The 24,868-nt window shown below is 37.0% G+C and overlaps 3 protein-coding genes across 5 annotated transcripts; all 3 read left to right on the top strand.

Annotated features, from left to right (window-relative positions):
- Nucleotides 1-4,172: 4,172 nt before the first annotated feature.
- LOC137012868 (proteinase-activated receptor 1-like) lies at nucleotides 4,173-6,005 on the top strand. Its single transcript, XM_067376346.1, has 2 exons — nucleotides 4,173-4,297; nucleotides 4,502-6,005. Exons 1-2 carry the CDS (start codon nucleotides 4,252-4,254, stop codon nucleotides 5,602-5,604), a joined length of 1,149 nt encoding a protein of 382 aa, XP_067232447.1. The 5' UTR covers nucleotides 4,173-4,251; the 3' UTR covers nucleotides 5,605-6,005.
- Nucleotides 6,006-9,831: 3,826 nt separating this feature from the next.
- On the top strand, nucleotides 9,832-11,722 carry f2rl1.1 (coagulation factor II (thrombin) receptor-like 1, tandem duplicate 1). 2 transcript variants are annotated; one of them, XM_067376349.1, is made up of 2 exons: nucleotides 9,832-10,211; nucleotides 10,753-11,722. In XM_067376349.1, exons 1-2 carry the CDS (start codon nucleotides 10,145-10,147, stop codon nucleotides 11,706-11,708), a joined length of 1,023 nt encoding a protein of 340 aa, XP_067232450.1. In that variant the 5' UTR covers nucleotides 9,832-10,144; the 3' UTR covers nucleotides 11,709-11,722. The 2 variants fall into 2 exon arrangements, with proteins under 2 accessions (XP_067232450.1, XP_067232449.1); XM_067376348.1 differs by having other exon boundaries at nucleotides 9,834-10,211; nucleotides 10,642-11,722.
- Nucleotides 11,723-12,923: 1,201 nt separating this feature from the next.
- On the top strand, nucleotides 12,924-16,769 carry f2rl1.2 (coagulation factor II (thrombin) receptor-like 1, tandem duplicate 2). 2 transcript variants are annotated; one of them, XM_067376345.1, is made up of 3 exons: nucleotides 12,924-12,970; nucleotides 14,075-14,254; nucleotides 14,372-16,769. In XM_067376345.1, the coding sequence occupies exons 2-3, from the start codon at nucleotides 14,179-14,181 to the stop codon at nucleotides 15,469-15,471; spliced, it is 1,176 nt and encodes a 391-aa protein (XP_067232446.1). In that variant the 5' UTR covers nucleotides 12,924-12,970; nucleotides 14,075-14,178; the 3' UTR covers nucleotides 15,472-16,769. The 2 variants fall into 2 exon arrangements, with proteins under 2 accessions (XP_067232446.1, XP_067232445.1); XM_067376344.1 differs by lacking the exon at nucleotides 12,924-12,970 and having other exon boundaries at nucleotides 14,051-14,254.
- Nucleotides 16,770-24,868: the final 8,099 nt, after the last annotated feature.

Here is a 24,868-nt window from a genome sequence, read left to right as displayed (position 1 = left end):
CCTGGAGCCTTGGTCTCCCATCGGATGCCGCGAGAGCCTCCCGGTCAGTGCTCATTCTCTCCTCGTCCGGCGAGGCTTACCCGTCCGAGGCCCCGAGCATTGGTCTCCTGGAGCATTGGTCTCCCGTCGGACGCCGCGAGAGCCTCCCGATCGAACCTCTGCACTTTATTTTCTGCCTGTCTGCTAGCGAAGCTTACCCGTCTGATGCCATGAGCATTGGTCTCCTGGAGCCTTGGTCTCCCATCAGACGCTGCGAGAGCTCTCCTGGCTGGGCATTCTTTCCGTCCACCACACTATCGACCAACATTTTTCGATTGGTCGGTCAGTCCGAAACTTCGGTCGGTAGGGCTCACCCGTTCAACGCCGTGAGCCTCGGTCTCCCGTCGGACGTAACCAGAGCCCTCCCGATCGGGCGCTCCAAATCACGCGCTCCCCGTCAATCGGCCGGTAGGGCCCGTCCACCTGGCGATGCACGATCCCGTCAGAGGCAACACGGACCCCCTGTTGGACGGTTTAAATCATACTGCTCCTCATTTACCGGCCGGTAGGGCTTTACACATCTGATACAACAAGCATCGGTCTTCTGGAGCCTTGGTCTCCTATCAGATGTTGCGAGAGCCCTCCCGATCGGTCGTTCCAAATTTCAGCTACTCATCGTTTGTCAGGCTAGTAGGGCCCGTCCGCCCGGTACAGTGATACGCTCCCGTCAGTGGCAACATGGGCCCTCCTGGTCAAACGACCAGGCTTCTTGAAATGCCAGTCCGCCAATTCTCGGCGTCTTTTGGGGTCTTTAGTCTGGCGGCTGTCCTTTTGCTCTCTTGCTTTTGGGGGGAGTACTCTGGGTTCGGGCCAAAATTCCGAGCTCGGAGCCCTCCCCCTGGACAGCACGCCAAATACGCATTACTATCTCTATCTAATCATATGTATATGTGAACTCGTGAAATGATGTTTTATTAACAAAATTCGGGAGGAGCAGGTGCAGATTATTAGACTAATTATCACAGGTGGAAAGCATTCAGCTAATCAACCAATGGAGGTATATATACGGCACACTTACCTCCGTTCGTTTGACAGTTTATCAGCATCCCTCCACCACCCCATCTCCTCACTTCTAAATTCCATCTCTCATAACCACATCCGGGGGGAGTACTCTGGGTTCGGGCCAAAATTCCGAGCTCGGAGCCCTCCCCCTGGACAGCACGCCAAATACGCATTACTATCTCTATCTAATCATATGTATATGTGAACTCGTGAACTTACAGCACAGAAGAGACACAAAAGATCTTAAACTGCAGAATAATCAAACATATCTAGAATATATGTAAATTAAAGAAATCAATAACATAAAAGAATAATCATTCAACATAAGGAATAAATCGATTAACGATGACTAAATGAATACATAACTATCAATGACTATGGGGGGGGGGGTATAATGCTGTTTCATGCATTCTGACTTATTTACACTGTTAAAGAGTTGCATTCTCATGCTAAACATGCTCAATGTTTCAAAAAAGGATTCAGAGAGGTTTTTTTTCGAGTGTGTCCTGTATGACGTCAAAAGAGAGCGGCACTTACCCATCACCCAGAGCAAGAGCATACACTTCTTCAGCTTCCCAAAGAACCCAGCGTTAAGGGAACAGTAGATGAAGTTTGTTTTTCTGGGGCAGCAACGGAGTTGTGCACGTATGTTTGTTTGCTCCCGGGATTTCAGTGATGAATGCCCAGTTCGGCGCTGGATTTGCAGATGGGGGGCGATGAAACTGTGTGATTCCCCCTCAGATAATACTGAAGCTTTAAACATTTGGTGCATCAGGACAAACACCTTTCAGAAATGTACTTCATTAGTAGCCTATGTTTAATTTTTGAGTCATGTTTTCAATGAAATACTTGATATTACTGGCAGTTATTATTAATTGCAATAACTATGAAACAGTACTATTATTCTAAATCTTTTGATTGTGCATTGACTTTATTTCTTTGTCTTAATGGTGCACAGAGGATGTGAACATGCAAATCATTTCAGGACACCCCAAATCGACCATCTCCCACTACACATTAATGGATCTTTAAAGAGAGTCATAAGCATTAAGTCTCAAGATGACATGGGCTCTTACGGCACATTCTGTGGAAAAAGTGCAGTGAGAGCCAAACCACATGCATCACTGTATGATCTGAGTGCAATGGTTCAGACCACATGACCCTCAAATACATTTGCTCTGGTATTTATTGTTATTTATTGATTGTTTTCAGTATGTGTTAATTGAAGTGCTTAATATTGTTTACAGTGTGTATGAAGTATTCCTTGTGCTCTTGGGGTTAGTTCACCCCAAAATGAAAATTTCTGGTTGTAATGACAAAAATGGTAAAATTGCCCCTTCATGTCAAACACAGCTAATGTTTTCATTCATAATGGATCAGTTTGTGATCTGACCTGGATTTAGGACTTATGGTGCTTTTCTTAATGAGAGTGAACATTTGTAGTCGAAGATATTGTTTTCATGTGTATCTGATTTGTCTTTATTTGATTAATCATTAATAAATACCCACGTAGAAGGTGACATTCTTGGGATCTTGCACAACATTCCCTAAAAGTTTCTAAAGGCGATGAAAATTTCGAACCTTTACAGAACATAAAACGTCCTCTTTTGGTAATGAAAGTGCAGTTCAAGGTTCCTTATATGACTTTAGATGGACGTCCCATTTTGGTTATTTTGTGGTCACATAAGAACATTACAAAGAGGACATTTGGGAAGTTAACAGGACATCCTATAGTAATAGTCCCCTAAACATTCCCAGAACGTCCTGAATGTTCCCTGAAGGTCCACTAAATAACACATTGCTAACTCACATTGTGACCTTCTCTGAACAGTCTGGGAACATTACCAGATGACAGGTTAGATGTTGAGGATTTATAGAAAATAATAAAGTTTGAAGTCACTGTTATGGAGTTGAGTGTTTGCTTTGGATGGGCTCTTGATTCTTGATATTTTAACGTTAGATTTTCTCTGGCTGCTTTTTTCCAAAACACGCTTGTTATAGCAAAAATTGCAAGAGAAATTCTGATCAAATGAATTTGGTTGTTTAGTGATGGTGATTCAATCATCATGGAGTGTCCTGATTCGTCTTGAAGTCTGTGTGAGTCAACATGATCCTGTCTGAATAATTTCTGCATAATGACTTAAAAGCTTTAGAGAACGTTCTGTGAAGGTCGGCCCAATAACTTCCCCCAACCCTTAAAAGAACTCCACATCGTGACTGTCTCGGAAAAGAATTGGGAACGTTACTAGGCAACGTCCTTACCACTAGTGGGGACGTTCTGAGAATGTTCTGGGAACGTAAAGTTTCTAACGGTGTATGAAACATTTCCCAATATTTACTATGCAGAGGATGTGAACCACTTTAGGAAGTCCCCAAATCCCAATCCACAATGGATCTTCAAAAAAAACTGTTATAAGCATAATTTATAGATCTGCACTTTACTGGCAAAATCACTTGAGCTCTTACTTCACATTCTGTGGAGATTTATGTCCTAACCACATGCATCACTGTAAAGTGGAGAGTGCAATGCTTCAGTCCGCAAAACCCTGCGTTGTATATTCTCCCATTTATATATGATATAGTTTCAATTGTTAACATTAGTCAACATTAACTAATAGTGAATACTTCCAAAGCATTTATTAATCTTAGTAAATGTTAATTTCAACATTTACTATTAAGATCAAAAGTTGTATATTAGTTAATTCACTGTGAACTAATATGAACATAAATGCTGTAATATAGTGTTCATATATTGTTAGTTCATGTCATTTACTGCATTAACTAATGTTAACAAATGAGACATTTTTGTAAAGTGTTACCATATATTATTTTCAGAAGTGCATATTATGAAGTTTTTTTTAACATACTTTCAGCCTGTATTTTCAGTAAAGTATTACAGTCTGTAATTTGCTCTACAGACCTAGTAAAATAATAAGTTCTAATAGATTCCTGTATATGAAAAGATGACAAAATGCACTATTTTGTAATGGTAAACAAATTGACAAGACACACCCAAACTTCTCATCTCACTCTATTGAGACTGAAGGCTTTGGTGATGTCACCACATTTTTAACCATATCCTGTCCTTTTCACACAGAACAACTCACTCATTAGTGAAGAAGAACACCACTCTACATCCACGTCCATCCATCGTTTAAGTTAAAGTTGTGAAATACTTTAGAGTTCGAATCTGACAGCTGATCTGAATTCATGGAGTACATAAATACATTTAATCAAACGTTCAGTGGATTAAATGGTAAGTACATCAGTGATTTCATGAGTGACATGACTTTCACTTGTGTTTTGCTAATGTGATGAATTTAAATGTATGTAATGCATTAGGTAAAGTAGTGCAACAGAGAATGGATTTTTATTTTTATTTTTTTTTTTGTCAGATGGTTTCTGTTTTGCATGAAAGTCAGTCAGTTAAAGCACTGATTGTGTTGTGTTTTGATTACAGATTCTGGGTGTCCGTTTGACTTCCTTAACCAAACAAATGAGATGTTTAACAGAAATAATAGTGCAGAGAAATACAATAACCAAACTATGCAATACTCTGAGAAACTGGCCATAACAAAGGAGGCAGTAATGCTATTTAAAGGCTTGATGGTCACACGCATCATGCCCTCATTCTACATCATTGTGATGCTCTTTAGTTTGCCACTGAATGCTTTGGCCTTGGTGACGTTCACCTGTAAGATTCGAGTGAAGAAACCAGCAGTGATCTTCATGTCTCACCTGGCGTGTGTGGACCTGCTCTTCACCCTGCTGCTGCCTCTGAAGATCCACTACCAGCTGAACGCTACAGATTGGGTGTTCGGTGAGGTGGCGTGCCGTGTACTCAGTGTAGCGTACTACTGCAACATCTACTGCTCCATACTGCTGATGATGTGCATAAGTGTGGACAGACTGCTGGCCGTGGCGTTTCCCGTTGCCTCTCTAACCTGGAGGAGCCCAAGGAAAGCCACGTGTGTATGTGTGCTGGTCTGGCTGCTGGCACTCGCTGGTATGGTGCCAACTCTCTTAGTGAAACAAACGGCCAATGTCAAGAGTGTGGGGGTCACCTGCTTTGATGTGCTGCAAAGACATGACTTTTCATTGCAGTTTTACTTGTACTTTTTCACCATCATTCCCTGCATCTACTTCTTCCTGCCGCTGGTTGTCATCTTGGTGAGCTACTCTATCATCATATATGTGCTCTGTGTCAAACCTACTCATTTAACAACATCATCTTCTTCCCCACACAAGGAAAAAAGAGCTGTGATTATGGCTACTGCTGTGTTGATTGAGTTTGTAATGTGTTTTGCACCATCCAATGGCATCCTGTTGTACCGCTGTGTTCATTTAAATACTGGAGGAAACAAAGCAGTAGATACCTATGCTGCTTACCTGTTGGCTGTGTGTTTGGGGAGCTCAAGTGTTTTCCTGGACCCTCTGCTGTACTATTACGGCTCATCTCAGTACAGACAGCAGATCAGCTCTGTGTTTTGGGGCAGGAAGGCAGAAAGAGCAAACCCTCAATTAAGCACAAACACACAGACACTTACCTTAGCGGCACTGTAAAATGAACTGGAATAAGACATTTATCATTGTTGTAATACATTATCTTCACACATCTATTCACACATATATAAACACATGATAGTGATGCCATGAAACCTGAAAAAATTAAATCATTAAATTAAATTAGACCCTTCATAAATTAAATTAAACATTTAAAACAAAAATTACATTTTGAAAAGTTTTAATTATCAGAACAGAAAAGTACATTTTCTAAAAAATTTGTCATAAGAACAAAATCAACTAAAATAAAAAGCTGTACTTAAGCATTAAATACTGGATATAATTTCAACATCATTATCATCGTCAGAGGTGAGGTTTGTCCTGCATTTAACAGATTCGCCACAATATTCATTTGCCAGTATTAATCAATATATGAAGTGTATGTATTTAGTAGCTCTGCATGTGAGATGCATGTATAGAGTACTGTATTATAATCTTTAACTACAACTACATGCATACAGTAGGCTACATTTATAATATCATGCTGTGCTAATGAAGAATATCTCTATCTATGAATTTATGTGATTCTGCAATAAAATAATAATCAATAAAAACTGTAATAAAATGTGATTATTTCTTTTAAACATTTTTTTACATTTTTTACAGAGGCTGTGATTAAGCAATCCTCTAGGTGGCGGTGTTTATCCATATAACTATATGCTGTCTAGATTAAGTAACCAAAATACTCTACACCAAACAATGACTAGTCCATTGTTAATTACATTCAAAAGGTTGAAGGTGGCAAATTAATTAACTGTTATAATTGTATGTGTAGAAACAATACATTTTTGCAGAAACCAAGGTGACCATGGTAAACGTGGGTGATAGAAACATTGCAGAACACAAGATTCAAGGAGTTGGATCTGGATCCAACTCCTCCCATTTTACATATCCCTAAACCTACCCTTCTTCGTCCCTCTGGATCTGGATCCAACTCCTCCCATTTTACATATCTCTTAACCTACCCGTCTTTGCCCCCCTGGATCTAAACCTACCCATCTCCACCCCCTAAATCTGGATCCAACTCCTCCCATTTTACATATCCCTAAACCTACCCGTCTACGCCCCCTGGATCTAAACCTACCCATCTCCACCCCCTAAATCTGGATCCAACTCCTCCCAATTTACATATCCCTTAACCTACCCATCTTCGCCCCCCTGGATCTAAACCTACCCATCTCCACCCCCTAAATCTGGATCCAACTCCTCCCATTTTACATATCCCTAAACCTACCAATCTCCATCCCCTGGATCTGGATCCAACTCCTCCCACTTTACACATCCCTTAACTCTTAAGCACGTGCTCCTGAAAGTGTGACACGTGCGAACAGCCAATCACACCGATCATGGAGAGCATCCGTTTGATTCACTTCTCACGAGAGAGACACGCAATTCACTACTCTTCTGAAGATTAAGAGATCGTTATGAAAAATGTCATGAAATTAAATGCATTTACAAAGCAGGAATAAACACTGATGCTGCAGTTAAAGTTTGGGAAGGCAAATGAAAGAAAATATCTGACCAACCCATGCATGATGTGAATCAAACAAATAGGCCTTATAATTTATCACAAAGACCTCAAAAGAATACATGTAAGCTTATCTGTTTTAAATTTATATATTAATGCATGTATTATATTTATTTTAATTTAAAAGCAAAGTTTAATATTTTAATTAATATAATATATGAATTATACCAAAGACTATAGAATAACACAAGATGTGTCACTCGTATTGTTTTGAATGGGAGAAAGTACAAAGCGCAATATGGCAGAATAAGTCCCGGCTTCTAAATAAGAGCCAATCGGTGATTGGTAAAGTCATCGCGTCACTGCAGCGGCCATTAGAAGCTCCGGTTCCTATAGAAACAGACAGATGCACGTTTCCTATAGGACTGCGCATGAGTTTGATCCAGCCTGACAAATAACGTTTTTTGTCATGATTTGAGTGTTTAGAAACAAAATTTATGAGACAGTTGATGTCAGATTTCATTGGTGATTTAAAATATAAAATTTAATGGAAAGCTTGGCAAACATCTTTAGAGAATCTGATGTTTCCCATTCAAAGAGATAGGAGCTGCACTTGCATTTCCAAGATGGCCACCGAGTGAAATGACTTGTCTTAAAGGGACTTTGATTATCCATAATTATAATTCATATAATATAAATATAATAAATAATTAGCAGATGAACAAACTTAGAATAACTTAGAATAAAACCTGCTCCGGAGCAGGTTAGCCGTGTAGCGTAAGTTACCATGGCAATTAAACTCGCTGAATACCAATCCACCTTCATGAGCCTGAAAAAACAGAGCTTGCTCAAATTAATTTTGAACTTACCTGGGTAGAAACTGAATCTGGCTTTGTGCAACAGGCCACGGGATTTAGGACTTATGCTGCACTACTGTTGATGAGAGTGAACATTTGTAGTCAAAGTAAGATACGGTTTTCATGTATATCTGATTTGTCTTAATATGCAGATGACATGAATGTGCAGATCACTTTAGGAAGCCCCAAATCCCATCACAGTCCGCAAAACCCTGCATTGTATATTCTCCTATTTATATATATATATATATATATATATATATATATATATATATATATATATATATATATATATATATATATATATACACTTTACAATAAGGTTTCAATTGTTAACATTAGTTAACTACATTATTTAATATTATTTAAGATACAGCCTTAAGTCTATTTTCGCATGCACTACGTAAATTTGTTTCTGCATTTAACAAAAACTGGTTTACAAATCGACTTTAATTCCATGAAATCGGAGCAACGGCTTAGGAGGAGTTCATAAAAGTAGGTTTTTCAGAAAAATCTAAATGACAGGAGAATGTTCATGACGAAAAATTACGTCATAGGGTGCAATTGAATCATCTTGAGCCAAAAAGAATTTGGTTTCTAGCCACTACGGTTCAAAACTTATTAGCATAAACATTAGTGAAACTTTGGACAGATAGTGGCACTATAGGGATTGATCTAGAGACTCCAAATTTGCTATGCTGACAGTTCCAACTGCCCTCTATCAGTGTGCCAAATTTTACAACTTTTTACCAAACGGTTCTATGGGCTGCCATAGACTCCCAGAGCGAAAGAAGAAGAAGAAGAACACCAATGATTTTAAATAGCTGCATACGCAACTTCGGTGCTTGCCCACTAATGAAAGCTGCACTTAAGCATTAAATGACTCTGGATATAATTATCATCATCAGAGGTGAGGTCCATCCTGCATTTAACAGATTCACCACAATGTATTCGTTTGCCGGTTTTAATCAATAGGCTATATGAACTGTATTTAGTGGCTCTGCATGTGAGATGTATAGATTACTGTATTATATTCTTTAACTACAAATATATGCATATAGTAAGCTAGATTTATAATAGTATGCTGTGCTAATGAAGTATCTATCTATCTATCTATCTATCTATCTATCTATCTATCTATCTATCTATCTATCTATCTATCTATCTATCTATCTATCTATCATCTTTCTTTGAATTTGATAACACTTGATCGTTTCTTTCTTTTAAACATTTTTAACATGACACAGAGGCGGTGATTAAGTAATCCTCTAGGTGGCGGTGTTCATCAATATGTCTACCCAACGAATAGCCTACACCACAACTGGCAAACTACATATGCTGCATTTAATGCTGTCTAGATCAAGTAACCAAAATACTAAAATAGGCTACCACAAACAATGACTAGTCCATAGTTATTTACATTCAAAAGCCTCTTACACAGGTGGTAGCCTACTAAATTAATTAAATCGTAGCCTATAATTGTATGCGTAGAAACATTGCTGTGTAGCATTTTTGCAGAAACCAAGGTTAACGAGGGTGATAGAAACTATATATAGATATTTTGACTGCTGTAACAATAGGTCTATCAAATGATTCATTGTAAGGAATTCACTTACCCTACCTTCTTAGTAGACTGTCATCACTTCTACTGATACTAGGCCTACATTCTTAATAGTCTTTTAACTGTCGAAGTACTAGCCTACTTTAGTGATGTTTTTAAAGATTTCTGGAGAGCGTACTGTGTGAGGAGAAAAGAAGTAATCGCTCAATTGGTTAACTTTTTGTGTAGCTACTCGACTTAGTGAGACTTGGTCGTCGTATTAATCACCTCAGCAGCTGACGGGGCGGATGTTTTTCTTTTTTTAAACGGTATCGCCTCACATAGCCTACGACACAGCGGAATGGTTAGTTCCCATCATAGACTGTAAAAAATGTTCCCATTCATAAAGGGGAAGAGCGAATTTGTTTTTGTTTTTTATGCATTTACAGCATGTAACTGAGGAAATAAATACATAATATTTAAAACTGCCCTCAAAATACCTGTGTCATTACATTGCTTGTGCGAAGTCCTGAAGGGCGTATCCCAGGTAAGGTCATATGACTGCGTTGGACGGAGCTCCGCACCTGTCTATAAAGAGCTGATTCTGTTTACATTCAGGACGAAAACAGTCAAGCTCAACTAATTACTGTCGTTCGAGTCAATTTCGCAGGAATAATGGCTCTCCGATTGATCTGGATTTACGCTGTGCTTCTGTTAGTCAGCGTGAACGTGTCTAGTCAAAGTAAGAATTTGTTTTCTTGTTTAAATTGACAGAAAATTGTCTCAGCCCAACCCAATACATTCATATTGCCTACGAAAACGTTTTATTTGATTATTTCTATTGAGAACCACTTATAAATGTTACAAATGTAAAGGGTTACATTGAGGTATACTTTTTAAAATAATAATTATATAAATATTTTTATAATATAAAATAAAAAGGACCATGCAGTTAGGTATTTGATTTCACATTGTTTAAACCTGCCTCACCTACAAAGTATATGCCTGTGGTTTATAATGCATGTTTTCTGTTGCAATATTTAGCCTTTGCGATGAGTAGGCTAATAATAGTGTTGAACACAACAGTCATTATGTTCCTTTACAGTAGACAGATTTCATAACGTACATGCTGATGCAGACTGTAATTAGTGTCTATCTGTCTATCTATCTAGATTCTAACTTGGACAGAGGCTTTACTGGTGTTGAAACTAAGGAGGGTGTTGCGGTGACAGACACTGCTCTTGATGTACTGAACAGCAAGCTTACCCAGATCTTCTTCCCAGTGGTCTACATCATCGTCTTCATTGTGGGCCTGCCAGCCAATGCTATGGCCATCTGGGTGTTCCTCTTTAGGACGAAGAAGAAACATCCCTCATCCATTTTCATGGCCAACCTTGCACTGGCGGACCTGTTGTTCGTAATCTTGATTCCTCTTAAGATCGCGTACCATTTTAACGGGAATCACTGGATCTTCGGAGAAGCCATGTGCAAAGTGCTGGTGGGCTTTTTCTATGGGAACATGTATTGTTCAACTGCTTTCATTATGTGTATTAGTGTCCAGAGGTATTGGGCCATAGTACATCCTCTTTCCCAGCAGAAAAGGAACAACAAATTGGCGGTGGGCGTGTCTGTGTGTGTGTGGCTGGTTGTGTGGGTTATTACGGTACCTCTCTATCTTTATGACCAGACTGTGAAGGTCACCAACCTTGATATTGTCACCTGCCATGATGTCACACGTCCTAGCCAATCACGCTACCCTTCTATCTACTTCCTGATTATGGGAGTTGTGGGATTCGTAGTTCCCTGCATAGTATGTATAGTGGCGAATGTGCAGATGCTGCGTTCCTTGAAGAGCTCAATGACAGACGATAACATCGTTCAGAAGCGGAGGAAGGCCGTCATCCTCATCGTCACAGTGCTGGTGATGTTCTTGGTGTGTTTCACCCCCAGTAACATCATGGTTATGGTGCATTACTCCTTGCTCTTTGCCGGAGTACAGGAAAGCGGTTACGGCTTCTACATTACCACGCTATGCCTGGCCAGTCTGAACAGCTGTGTCGACCCCTTTGTATATTATTTCATCTCAGATGAGTTCAGAGAACATGTCAGAAACATGTTTCGTTGTCGCAGCGAGCGCACTGCACAGCGGATGCGAGTTTCCTTCAGTGCACTGAAGTATTCGAAGAAAAACAGTACCTACACGTCAGACTCTGGAAACACGCAGAGTACTTCCTACTAAGAATGATGTTCGACAACTATAAACTGTTTTTAAAATCTGTCATATGCTCTACAATACCTCTTGAATACTATAGGAGCTCTTGTTATTTTATTATAAAATGTTGTAAGGGCTGAAGGAACAAGCTTCTGAAACATGCACTGAGTTAATATATAAACTACATGAAATTTTGCCCACATCTAAAAATCTTAGGCTCTTAAAGGAAACCCGTAAGGGTTTCAAACCAGCATTTCTTGGAACTCCAAATTGGCCTCCTGTTTGATGACATAGTCACCATAGAGATGTTGAAGTGTTTTCCATTGTGTCACAAGATACAGGTTGCCTTAAATTGAGATTGGAGGCCTGGGATTTTGTGCTTTTTGTTTTGTCTGTCTGTGTTAATGGGATTTCTCAGAATCTTCTCTGAAATTACCTTTTAATCCAGTTCTGTGAAAGTAGACTAGTTGACTGAATGACTGAAGCTGTATTAGATTTTGAGCACCTGTTACAGAAACCATTTTGCATTTATTCCTATTTACATACTGTAGATGTGTGTAGAAGGAGCACTGAAATGCTGTTATGCCAATCACACCATAAGTGACCAATTTTAGATGTGTGAATGTATAACCAGCATGAATAACCTCATTCTGATTTGCTCTAAAGCACTAAATGCTGAAGTGGTAGCACCATTCACCATGCATGATTGTGTAGACACTGTTTTCTTGTAGACATTTTCCTGTCTCTTTCACACTCATGCCCCCCACTTGATTTCAAAGCACATCTATGGTTAAATGTTGTGATGAGTGTATTTTGTATTTGTTTTTTTGTTTTGTTTTTTAAGAATTGTCTGAATGTATTTATCAATAAATTTGTCTTTCCATGTTCCTTATGATTTGCACTGTATGTGTTGGTCTTGTCCTCTAAACAAGACAGACAGGAGGTAGAATATGGCCAAAGTCCACAGAGCAATAAATTCTGTTTGCAGTTGTTTGACGCACACGCACACACATGCACATGCGCACACACACACACACACCGGTTCATTTATTTGCCTTTCATTGATTTTTGAGACAGAGAGAAAAAGCAAGATATAAGCACAAAAAATTGTGGCAGGAATTTTTTTTAGAATAAACCATTTAAAGAAATTATATTAGTAATGGTGTTTGAACATAAGACAGAGAATAAAGCACAATTACCTAAAATGACAAAACTACAAAAATCCAGAGCCTCTGTGACCTTGATGAAATCATAGTTGGTGAAATATGGAGGAAAAAAAGGACCTTCAGGTTAAAGGATTTATTTATATATATATATAATTATCTGATGTATCAGTTGTGCAACTTTATCAAAGAGGTATAGCCATTTTATTTTTTTAAATGTCAGTAGTGTTTGTCTCATATTTACTAATGATTTTCTGAAGATTAATATATTGATTTGAGTTATTTTCAGTGTTATTTTAATATTTATTTATATATAAGTTAAAAGTTTATATGCTTTCATATCCTTTCAAGTTTTTGTTTTGATTTCTATTAGGTTTTTTAATTATTTCTTTATAGGTTTATTTCTATTTCAGATTTTTTAGTAGTATTAGGCTAGTTCAGTTAACCAAGTTAAACTTAATCAATTAGTTGACAAGGCACCATTTCTAAATTTCAGGTTTTCTTTTAATATTTATGTTTTATTTTATTTTATTTCAGCTTTATTTCAATTTAATTGTTTTTTTTTTTGTTTTTGTTTTTTAATTGTCTACACTTTAGTTTTGGTTTTAGGTAACAATTAACAATGGACTTTGTGATCTGAGAACAAGGTATGATAATGTAATGTCATTTTGATCACATAAGGATAACCATACAGTGACTCTATTGTGTATTGACTCTTACTGTATTGTGTATTGTTGCCCCTTATTGTGTAGCCTATAAACTCTTATTTTAATGTCTTTGTATTTTATTGTTTATTATGCCCTCCTGCCCCATCGTTCTTCAGGGGAATGAACAATATAAGAATTTCATTGTCCTATAACGTACCGATGACAATAAAGAATATCTTGATTCTTGAAAGAATATGTTGTTAAGAACGTTGCTCTCTAAGTTAGGCTATACTTAAAAAAAAAAAAAAAAAAAACGAATGGCACGAAAATACCTTTTGAACAGTCCTATTAGTGTTGATACAGAAAAATTAATGGTTTCGATATGACCCACATACAGTCTCAGTCTCTCTCCTCCCACGCGCAAGCTCATGTGGTTGATTTTTCATCAAGAAGATCAAATCTCGAAACTCACGCGCTTACAGGATCTGACCGAAATGCGTCATGCATGTGACGTCACGCAGGTAAGAAAACTCGACGCGCTTTGATCCCTCAGAGAGTTAAGGTGTGTCCTTCATTCTTTCAGGTCGATTAAAAACATTTCGCAGAGAGGGAAAGCTCATACACCGCTACAAGAGACAGACTGCTATTCAACTTAGGAAACAACTAAAAGTTTGAAAAACACGGATTATGGCTGTCACCGCGACTTACCGGATCTTGTTTTTTGCCGCATTTATGGTTTTTGCGTGGGCAGAGGCAGGGCCAGGTGAGTCGCTTTAAACTCGCTTTAAATTCGTCTCATATTTTGAATTTACTTGTTTTTCTGATGCACTTTTGTTTGTAATTCACTCTTTTAAATATGTATCAATGTGTTTCGTTTCAGTTAAAGGCAAAGGACGAGGTTTACCAGTCGTGCTGGATCCAGATACAGGCAAATTATTCACTGAGCAGGTCGTCACAGATACACTAAAGAGCAGTCTCACAACCGTCTTCCTGCCAATTATTTACATAATCGTTTTTGCATTGGGGTTGCCAAGCAATGCAATGGCGATATGGGTCTTGTTGTTCAGGTCGAAGAAACTTCACCCTGCTGCCATTTACATGGGAAACTTGGCACTGGCTGACCTGATGTTTGTTATCTGGACGCCTCTCAAGATCGCTTACCATTTAAAAGGAAATAATTGGACTTTTGGAGAAGGGATGTGCAAAGTGTTGGTGGGTTTCTTCTATGGCAACATGTACTGCTCCATCCTCTTCATCACTTGTTTAAGCGTCCAGCGGTATTGGGTCTGCGCTCACCCGCTCTCCCAGCAGAGGAAAAACAACAAGTTTGCTATCATCGTGTCACTGTGTATCTGGATCTTCATTGGGGTCAGCACTACACCTTTGTACCTCTACAAACAAACATTTGAATTCTCAGACCTCAACATCACCACCTGCCACGACGTCAACGTTATCAGTCGGGAGAACTTCCAGTCAGGCAACATGTTCCTGGACGTTCAGCTGCCCTATTACTATTTCATGGTGATGGCAGGTCTTGTGTTCTTCATCCCAATGTTGATCATCATAGCAGCTTACATTCTTCTCCTTCGCTCGCTTGGGAACTCTACAATCGAGGGCAGTGCCGGAAAAAGCCGCCAACGAGCTGTGGTCCTCATTGTCACTGTGCTCATAACGTTCCTGGTCTGCTTCATCCCCAGTAATGTGATGTTGGTGGTGCACTATTCTCTCCTGCGAAATGGTTTGTTCAATAACGGCTACGGCTTCTACATCACCACGCTGTGCCTGGCCAGCCTCAACAGCTGCTTGGACCCTTTCATCTACTATTATGTCTCAGAAGAGTTCAGGGAGCACGTCAAAAACACGCTGCTGTGCCGCAGCAGTCGTACGGTGGAGAGGATGAGGGTGTCTTTCAGATCGATGAAGTACTCTAAAAGCACCAACACCTATACTTCCAGCAAAACAGAGAGCAGCACCTGTTAAGAGCAGATGGACATGGACCATTATGGACAAGAGTTTATGTATTGAGTGGCAGCACTGTGGATTTTACTTCACATTCATGCTCCGTGTTTCTTCACTGAATAACATTGAAACTGTCAGAAACCACATGAAGGTGTTTGTGAAGATATTTTTTCAGCTGTGAGACCTTTGTAAACCCAAAGCTGAAGGAGCCACAAAGTGTTTGAACCTGATTCTGCATCACATGACTGCAATGTTCAGTCTAAAGCTCAGGGCCGTGAAGCCAAAGCATATTCGTAAAACTTGAAGAGAAGCATCCGAGCCAGGTTTTTCTGTTGTTACATTTGATATTGTTCAGATGGGCATGGCGAAATGATATTTAATGTGAATTTGTCAGCCTGTGATGGGTTAAATATATGCTTTAAAATTTAAGTATGTTTTAACTTTTTTCTACTGCATCAAACCTGATTAGCAACAATCTTTGTTAGTCAAAATGAATATTTATTTTTTTTTATTCCTCACTGTATTATATAGCCATAATTAGGTCAGCCGCTATATTTGTGTGTGTGTGTGATACACATTTGAATGTTATGTTCCTAAATTCATACATACATTTTTAACAGTATAAAACAAAACGGCTGTATCTCTTGTACCAAACCTTTTATTATATCTATAAAGGGAACCAAACTCTAGAATTCTGTGTTAGGTGTCATATCTCAGGCGAAAAAAAAAGTACATTTCTATAACATACTTAAAGTGCTCTATTTTCGTGCACTAGTTTTGTACTTAATATACTTAAAATTCTTCTTTAGTACTTCTTAAGAACATCTAAGTGTACTCAACTGTGCTATTTTGAGACCGTATTAAATATAAACTAAAATTTGCTTTTAGTATACTATCTCTGTATTTAAAAAATGTATTTATAAACTACTTATAGTATGTTTGAACCCATAGTGTACTACAAGTGGTAGCTAAATACATTGTTTAAATACAGAGATAGTATATTAAAAGCACATTTTAGTTCATATTTCATGGTGTCTCAAAATAGCACAGTTGAGTATACTTAGATGATCTTAAGAAGTACTAAATAAGAATTTTTAGTATATTAAGTACAAAATTAGTGTGCAAAAATAGAACACTTTAAAATGCATTATAAAAGAGTACTTTTTCACCTGGGATCATATATATCACAATCCCTTTTTTTAATCAGACATCACTGTACTTCTTCCCAGAAAATGTAGCTATTAAAACATGTATCCCGCTATACCCCTCTAGGCAAAATGCCTTTTTAAATAAATGTTTTGTTTCCTTGAAAATGTTTGCTTTGAGCTGAATTGTTCAATTCCTATGAATAATTGAATCGTTTTCCATAACTGTGTTCCTTCGTCACCTGTGGAGTAGGTCTATAGGTGAGTCATATGTTGTTGCTAGAAACTGACAAATGTCATCATCACAAACTATGAAACTTGCCAACAATGTGACCGAAGACTTCATGACGGTATCTTTGAGGCTACAAAATGTTAATGTTCAATTGGTTGAACACTTTTAGGGAGACAAAATTGCTTTGGATAAAACATCACCTAATTACAGGTAAAACCATTTACACAATGATACACATATTAGTTAATGAATAACACTTTTAAATGTGCAGGTCTATGCAGTTTTGATTATGGGCATGTTTCATATCAAAAAATCTCTCTATGATGGCATATCTCACTGTATCTGTGAAACTACTGCTCTTGTGAATTCACACTGCGCTCCTTTGATTAGAGATAGAACAACACTGTCCACTCCCTGGTTTAGCAAATATTTAGCATTCCACTAACAATTCTGTCTGTGTCTATAGAAACCCTCTAAACCTGTTCAACTAGCTTTAACTGAGCTTGACTTGACTTCAGGTTTGAATTGTTTTTTAAGGGAGGGAAGTGACTTTTTGGTCAAAACAACTTAAATAGATTTTATTTTTTTAAAGATTTTTTTTCTTTCTTTTTACATTTTTACATAATCTCCAGGTGAAATATATTGAGCCAGCTACTATAGTGAATGAAACTGATTAACTACTTTATTGGCTTGAGTTGACTTCTACTTATAAAAGCCCATTTAGATTAAAATAAGGTTCTCATTCACATTTTATTTCTTTTCATTGTAAATTTAATGTACCGTTCAAAAGTTTGGGGACGGTAAGATTTTTACGCTCACCAAGGCAGCATTTATGTGACCAGAAATACAGTATAAAAAAAAGTAATATTATGAAATATTGTTGCGATTTCAAATAACTTATTTATTGTGAAATATTTTAAAATATTTATTTCTGTGATCAAAATTGAATTTTTAGCACACCATTATTCCAGTCGTCAGTGTCACATGATCCTTTAGAAATCATTGTAATATATGCTGATTTGCTGCTCAAGATACATTTCTGATTATAATCTTTGTTGAAAAAAAGTTGTGCTACATTTTTTTCAGGATTCTTTGATGAATAGAAAATTCAAAATACAACATTATTTTGAATTAGAAATCTTTTGTAACGTTATAAATGTGTTTAGTGTCGCTTTTGATCAATTTAATGCATTCTTTCTGAATAAAAGTATTAATTTTTTTCCAAAAAAAAAAATTACTGTCCCCAAACTTTTGAATGTTATGTCTTATATATATTTTACAATGACTTTATCTCACAAATGTCATTTTGTTTCCCTAATTGTGACTTTATATCTTTTAATGCAAATGTAACAGAGCTCAGCGTAAATGAGTACACACCCTTTGAAAAATAACATCTCAATGAACACAAATACAATTTCCAAAATGTTGACAAGACTGAGTTTAATATAACATCTGTTTAACTTATAACATGAAAGTAAGGTTAATAATATAACTTCAATTACACATTTTTCAGTTTTACAAAAATGAGTACACCAGACAACAAAAACTACTACATCTAGTACTTTGTATGGCCTGTATCTTTTTCCATTCTTCAAGAATGACCTTTTAGAGACTGGATGCTGGATGAAGAGTGATTTCTCTTCAGAATTCCCCATAGGTGTTCGATTGGGTTCAGATCAGGAGCCACTGAATCACTTCCACCCTGTTCTTCAGAAATCCAACGGTGGCCTTAGATGTGTGTTTAGGATCATTGTCATGTTGGAAAAGTGCATTACGACCAAGGGCATGGAGTGATGGTAGCATCTTCTCTTTCAGTATAGAGCAGTACATCTGTGAATTCATGATGCCATCAATGAAATGCAGCTCCTCGACACCAGCAGCACTCATGCAGCCCCACATAAGGACACTGCCACACTGTAAAACATTTTAGCTGGTTAAACTTAGAAATGTAAGTTCACCTGCTGCCTTAAAAATGTGAGTTAACTCAACTTGAAGATAAGCTTGGTTTAAACTCAAAAATAGTCAAGACAATGCATTATTTTAAGTTAAAATTTAAACTTAAAGTTATGCATTGTCTTGACTATTTGTGAGTTGAAACAAAGCTTATCTTCAAGTTGAGTTAACTTATGTTTAGTTGAGTTAACTCAGATTTTTAAGGCAGCAGGTGAACTTACATTTCTAAGTTTAACCAGCTGAAAATGTTGTTTCACTGTAGGCACCATGCATTTTTCTTTGTATTCCTCACCTTTGCAGTGCCATTTGAAGCCATCAGTTCCAAAATCATTTATCTTGGTCTCATCACTCCAGAGTATAGAGTCCCAGTAGTCTTCAACTTTGTCAGCATGGGCCCTGACAAACTCTAGGTGGGCTTTTTTTGTGCCTGGGCTTTAGGAGAGGCTTCTGTCGTGGATGGCACCCATGCCATTCCTCTGCAGTGTACACCGTATTGTGTCATGGGAAATAGTCACCCCAGTTTGGCTTTCTACTTCTTTAGATAACTGCAGTGAACTTGCATGCCGATTTTCTTCAACCCTTCTCATCAAAAGATGCTCCTGTCAAGGTGTTAACTTCTGTGGACGACCTGGATGTCTCTGTGAGATGGTTGCAGTTCCATCTTTTTTACATTTTTATACACCTTTTGCTACAGTATTCTGACTGATAAGTAAAGCTTTGCTGATCTTGTAGCCTTCACCTTTCTGGTGTAAAAAATTATTTTCTTTCTCAGGTCTTGTGACATTTCTCCTCCATGTGGTGCCATTGCTGACAGCATGAAATGGGAAGGGGTTTTACACCCTTTTATAGTCAACTGTCTGCTTGACACCTGTGTAATGAATAATTAGACTCACCTGTGGTTGAATTCTTGTTAAATTAGACATTTGTAGTCTAAAATTTAGCTTTGCTCCAGAGACTTTCAGTGAGGTGTAATCATTTTTGCATCACCCTAATTTGAGTAAAACTGAGAATGTTGTTCTCTAAGTTATATTATTAACCTTACTTTCATGTTATAAGTTAAACAGATGTTATATTAAACTTAGTCTTGTCAACATTTTCGAAATTGTTTTTGTGTTCATTGAGATATTGTTTAAAATGTTACTTTTCAAAGGGGGTGTACTCATTTACGCTGAGCACTGTATTTCTTTTTTTCAAATGTATCACACCGTTACCTTTTTACTTTTCTTAACTGCACTTCCTATCTATCAGCCCCTCAGGTCGCATCGATTGATGGAAGAATTAAAAGTGCACATTCATCTCACTCATTTACACTTCCCCCAGTCTCAGGTGACTATTGTGTTTGGTCAGTCAGATACGTATATGTAGCCTCCAGGCTGGGCTGTGACCAACCACAGTCTCAAATAAGATACACAAACTCTCTCTCTTTCTCCCGCTCACTCCTTTTCTCACGCTGTCTCACTCTCTGATGATCCAATTTCACACGAGCAGATTCTTGATTCTTGACTTCACAGCTTTCTGACCATTTCTAGATGTGTTTGTCTTTTGATGTTGCTATGGATACTGGTTTTGTTCATGCCATTTAGGTTGCAGTTTCTCACTGGCATCATTGGAATAATTATTAGACTGTGTGATAGAAGGATGCATTTGCATGGAAGTGTTTTATGTAGTGTGGATGAAGATAAACTCAGTGACACTGTCATGTAGATTTATAGGCCTATTATGCAAATTTGTCTGAATTAAACAATGGGCCATGATTAAATTTTTTCCCCATTTTTGGCTTTAGTTTGAAGAGAATAATTCAAATGAATTAGTTGTTTTGCCAATGTAGAACCTGCTCTCTATAGACATAGAATATCATGAATATGTAGAATAGCCCTGTCTTTATGATATTATGGTCTGTAGATACAGCATGCCTCTCCTTTAGTGTACATTTATGAGATTGTTTTCACCCATTTTATCATCAACCAGATGAAAACTGTAAATTGGATGTCTAAAGTCCAAAGTATACTACTAAACTTTTTACGCGTACGCTTAGGTAAGCGTAGCCTACAGTGCGCGAATTTCGTCATCAGAAGAGAACTCTCACCGCCGGATTTTGTCGCACGTGGGGTGCGCGATAATTAGTTTATCCACGAGGTGGCAACCGTGCCCTGGGGGCGTCGATTCACAAGATAGTCAAAGAAAAACTGCATAAACAAGCTACAGCGACAACGTAGATAAGAGTTTGTGCGAAGAGGTTATAAGTACCCTCATTTGTACAACTATAGCAATGTTTACATGGCTTGTAACTCGTGGCGAGAGATTGCTCAAAACTGCGCATGCGTCGAACGTCTACGTCTGCGTACCATAGCGTACGCGTACGAGTATACTTTGCAAGGCTATGCGTTTGATCGTGCGTAAAAAAACGAAGTATACCCAGGGCTTGAAAGTAATAGCAAACATTTCCTCAAAAAGCAACACAATTTGAAGTAATTCATGTCAGTAATGTAAACAAAGTTTAATACTTATAGGTTTAGATGTTTGTTCAAATCTCTAACTTGAAGTATGAGTAATAGTGACACTTGCCTTAGCAAATGCTACTTTTAGGTTTTCCTGTACAGATATTTTAAGGTAAAAAGCAAACATCTACAGCTCTTTTAAAAGACATAAAGATTGTGAACTTTGGCCTTTTCTGTTTATAAGAGACCAGCAGTGTTTAAAGCGAGCGAAGTTCCTATTGCATAACACTGACAGCACTGAGAGGAAGACGTTATTTATCTTTCTCTCGTCTCTCCCTCTCTCTGTCCTCTCTTTCTTTGTCTCTGCACTCTCTCTTTCCAGCCTCGCTGTGTCTTAACAACCTGTTATTCAGCTTTACATTTTCCCTGGAAGAACAGAGTTCAGAGGTAAATAAACTGGAGTGTGAGAAAACGAATCTTTGATGGACAGATATATGTCATAACCTGTGAGTTAAAGAGTGTTGGTGAGTCAGATTTGACTGTAGGAGTCAAAATTGAAAAAAAATTGAAATGTATGTGGTTTTGGGCAAACAACACAAAATAGTCTCAACATCTCTCAGTTGGCTGTTTGAACACATACAGATGCCGACACCTGCTATTTAATATTCAGGGTAATTTCTCAACGCACAATCACATACTGTTTACAGCTGTGTGTGTTGGGGTCTTGAATCTTTTATGGGTGTGTGTTGGCCTATATTTTAAAAATATGACCAGTCTGTGAAAGTCTTTGTGTCTTGTGTATTATAAACACAGAAACTGGTCAAACCGGTTCAGCTGAGCATGTTGAAGCAGGTTTGTTGTTGGTCAGTGAGAGAATTCACAATTCGCACACTCTCTGTCTCCTAATCTCCTGAGATTCATACAGTCGATTTGTTTGACAAACGTTCCTTAAAGGGTTAGTTCACCCAAAAAAAAAGAAAATTCTGCAATTAATTACTCACCCTCATGTCGTTCCACACCCATAATACCTTTGTTATATATACAATAATATATATATATATATATATATATATATATATATATATATATATATATATATATATATATATATATTTATATATATATATAACAATACAATCGATTTTCGTATTTAGGTAGATATTTAAATTATTATCATAATTACATATCTTTGCACTGAACACAAGAATTATTTCTGGCATCTGAAGCCCAAATATCACTGCATGTCCTTTGCTTTGTATTATAATAATAACTTATACAGCTACATTTGAAAGAAGAAAGAGAAAACTCTTGACGTGTTTGCGCTCATAACTGCTTTGCAATTTAAAAAATATTTATGAAAAATTTAATGAAATTCAAAGAATATAAAGCATTATTCAGCATAAAAGAATGAAATAAATAAAAGTTCAAGATGTTGGAAAGTATGTATAAGGTGTTGTTTATAATTACTGTTAAAGCATATAATAGCACCAATTAAATCAATAAAAACAACATTTCTGAGGAAAAATATTAACTATAAGTAAACTTACACTCATTCTAAGTTATTTCCACTATTGTTTGTTGTTGCCATATGGCAACATATCATAAAGTACCTTAAAATAATATTTTTTCCAATTTTTTTCTTTTTACAACACTTCAAGTTAAGCCATACTAAGAAAAGAAAAAGAGTCAAATATTTTTTCTATAGGTCTATCATAATGTGTGCGGTAGAGGGTTAAAGCTTTGAATTGCTAGGAAAAGCACTCGAAAACATTAGACCATTTCTGCCACAAGTTATTTCTGATAGTGTTAGTGGCACAATGTTTCTCATGATTTCCTGATTGCACAGCGCTGTGAAAGAAGCGCTTGAATTCACAGCTGAATTAATAACATCGCTGTGAAATCTTGTGAGAAGCATTTACTTTCGTTGCAGAATTCTCTGGTAAACCTCAGATATCAGATCAAACAGTTTCCACGTCATCATTGTTTGATCTGATATCTGTGGTTTAACAGAGAATTCTGCGTAAGGTAAATGTAATTAAGTAAATCTACCCACCTCTGGCAACGGAGGCCTCTCTGAGCCATCGGATTTCATCAAAAATATCTTAATTTGTGTTCTGAAGATGAACGAAGGTCTTACAGGTGTGTAACGACATGAGGGTGAGTAATTTATGACAGAACTAACCCTTTAATAAGCCTTTATCAGACCAGGTTCTGCTGTGTTCTAAATCATTCACAAATCTTTTGATAGTTCCACAATCTCTATTCAGTTTTCACAAAATATTAGTTGTTTTCATGACTTTTGCAAGACATTGCACCATTTCATCATTCAACATGAAATGTTTTAACCTAACTGTGTATATAAAGTACAATGCAAATGGACAAATTACCTTAATATAATATGGAATAATTTGAAATTGAGGTTAAAATAGAGTAACAGTGTTTTGTACTATAGTACAGTTATCTATAACTAAAAACAAAACCATTAAAATAATTTTTGTTACTTGAAAAAAAGAACATTAACTGAAATAAAATATATAAATAAATCTTTAAAAAACACAATTTCAGCTAGTTGCCAAGGCAATATTTCTTATTTTCATTTAGTTTAACTTGATGTACTAAAATAACTACAACTAAAACTGAAAAAAAAGAAAATAATAAAAGATATATAGACATTAAAAACACAACAAAATTACTAAAACCTTGAACAAAAATATGAAAATAAAAACTAATTCAAACTATCAGTTAAAACTATAATAGTATCTAAATCAAACTAAAATAACTTTCTCAATTGTATCTTTTACTATGAATGACTACAATTATCTCGGTCACGTTGATGGATGAGTATTGAACACAGCGACATCTACAGTACAGATCTGGTAAGTGCAGCACTTGATTTTTCATGTATGTATTCAGTGGCTGTTCAGAATGGAGGACCAGTGTACTGCACACTATATACTGTATACTACCTACTGTTTTTAAAATAATATGTAAAATATGCAATATTAAACAATATTTTTCAAAAGGCAGTATGCTGCACGGTTGTCCCATGACCAGTGTTGCATGGTTAATAGTTATCATCCCAGAATAGTTATTTTGCATCCTTAATCCAGTTTTAGAGTAAAAATGTGCCACTATTGGCAGTCAAAGAGAGAGAGAGAGAGAGAACATTCAAGTCAAACACATTGCATTGTTGGAGTGTAGTGTGCTCTGCTGTTTGTTGCAAATTTTGGCAGATGTAGTAGGTCATATGGGTGTTGCATACAGAATATTTGCATAATGTAACATTTTGCATTATACATTAGCCAATTATATTAGTGATCTGTGATGATTATTCTGAGATATAGACCAATTTTGTATTCAGAAGTGAGTTTATTTCTTGGTAATTTAATGTCAGTTTAGGTGACCAATGTCTCTCATTGTTCAATACAAATGTAAATGGAAGGTGAAAATGTTTCTGCCTATCATTTATAATAGACCATAGATTATTCTAATGAGCATGGATGGGATTTAAATCATGTCATATCACTTAGATGTACACATTTAACCCATTTGTGTGTCTCAGTATTATCTTATCTCTCCTGCATAACTACTTGTTTAAAACACAGTCCACATTTTCTCCCAGTTTCCACATTCCTAAAGGACCCCTCTGT

Source organism: Chanodichthys erythropterus, chromosome 22 (genome assembly GCF_024489055.1).
Source record: "Chanodichthys erythropterus isolate Z2021 chromosome 22, ASM2448905v1, whole genome shotgun sequence".
NCBI classification, from domain to species: domain Eukaryota; kingdom Metazoa; phylum Chordata; class Actinopteri; order Cypriniformes; family Xenocyprididae; genus Chanodichthys; species Chanodichthys erythropterus.
Note: the sequence above shows the minus strand (reverse complement) of the source record. Positions and strands in the feature narration are given on the sequence as shown.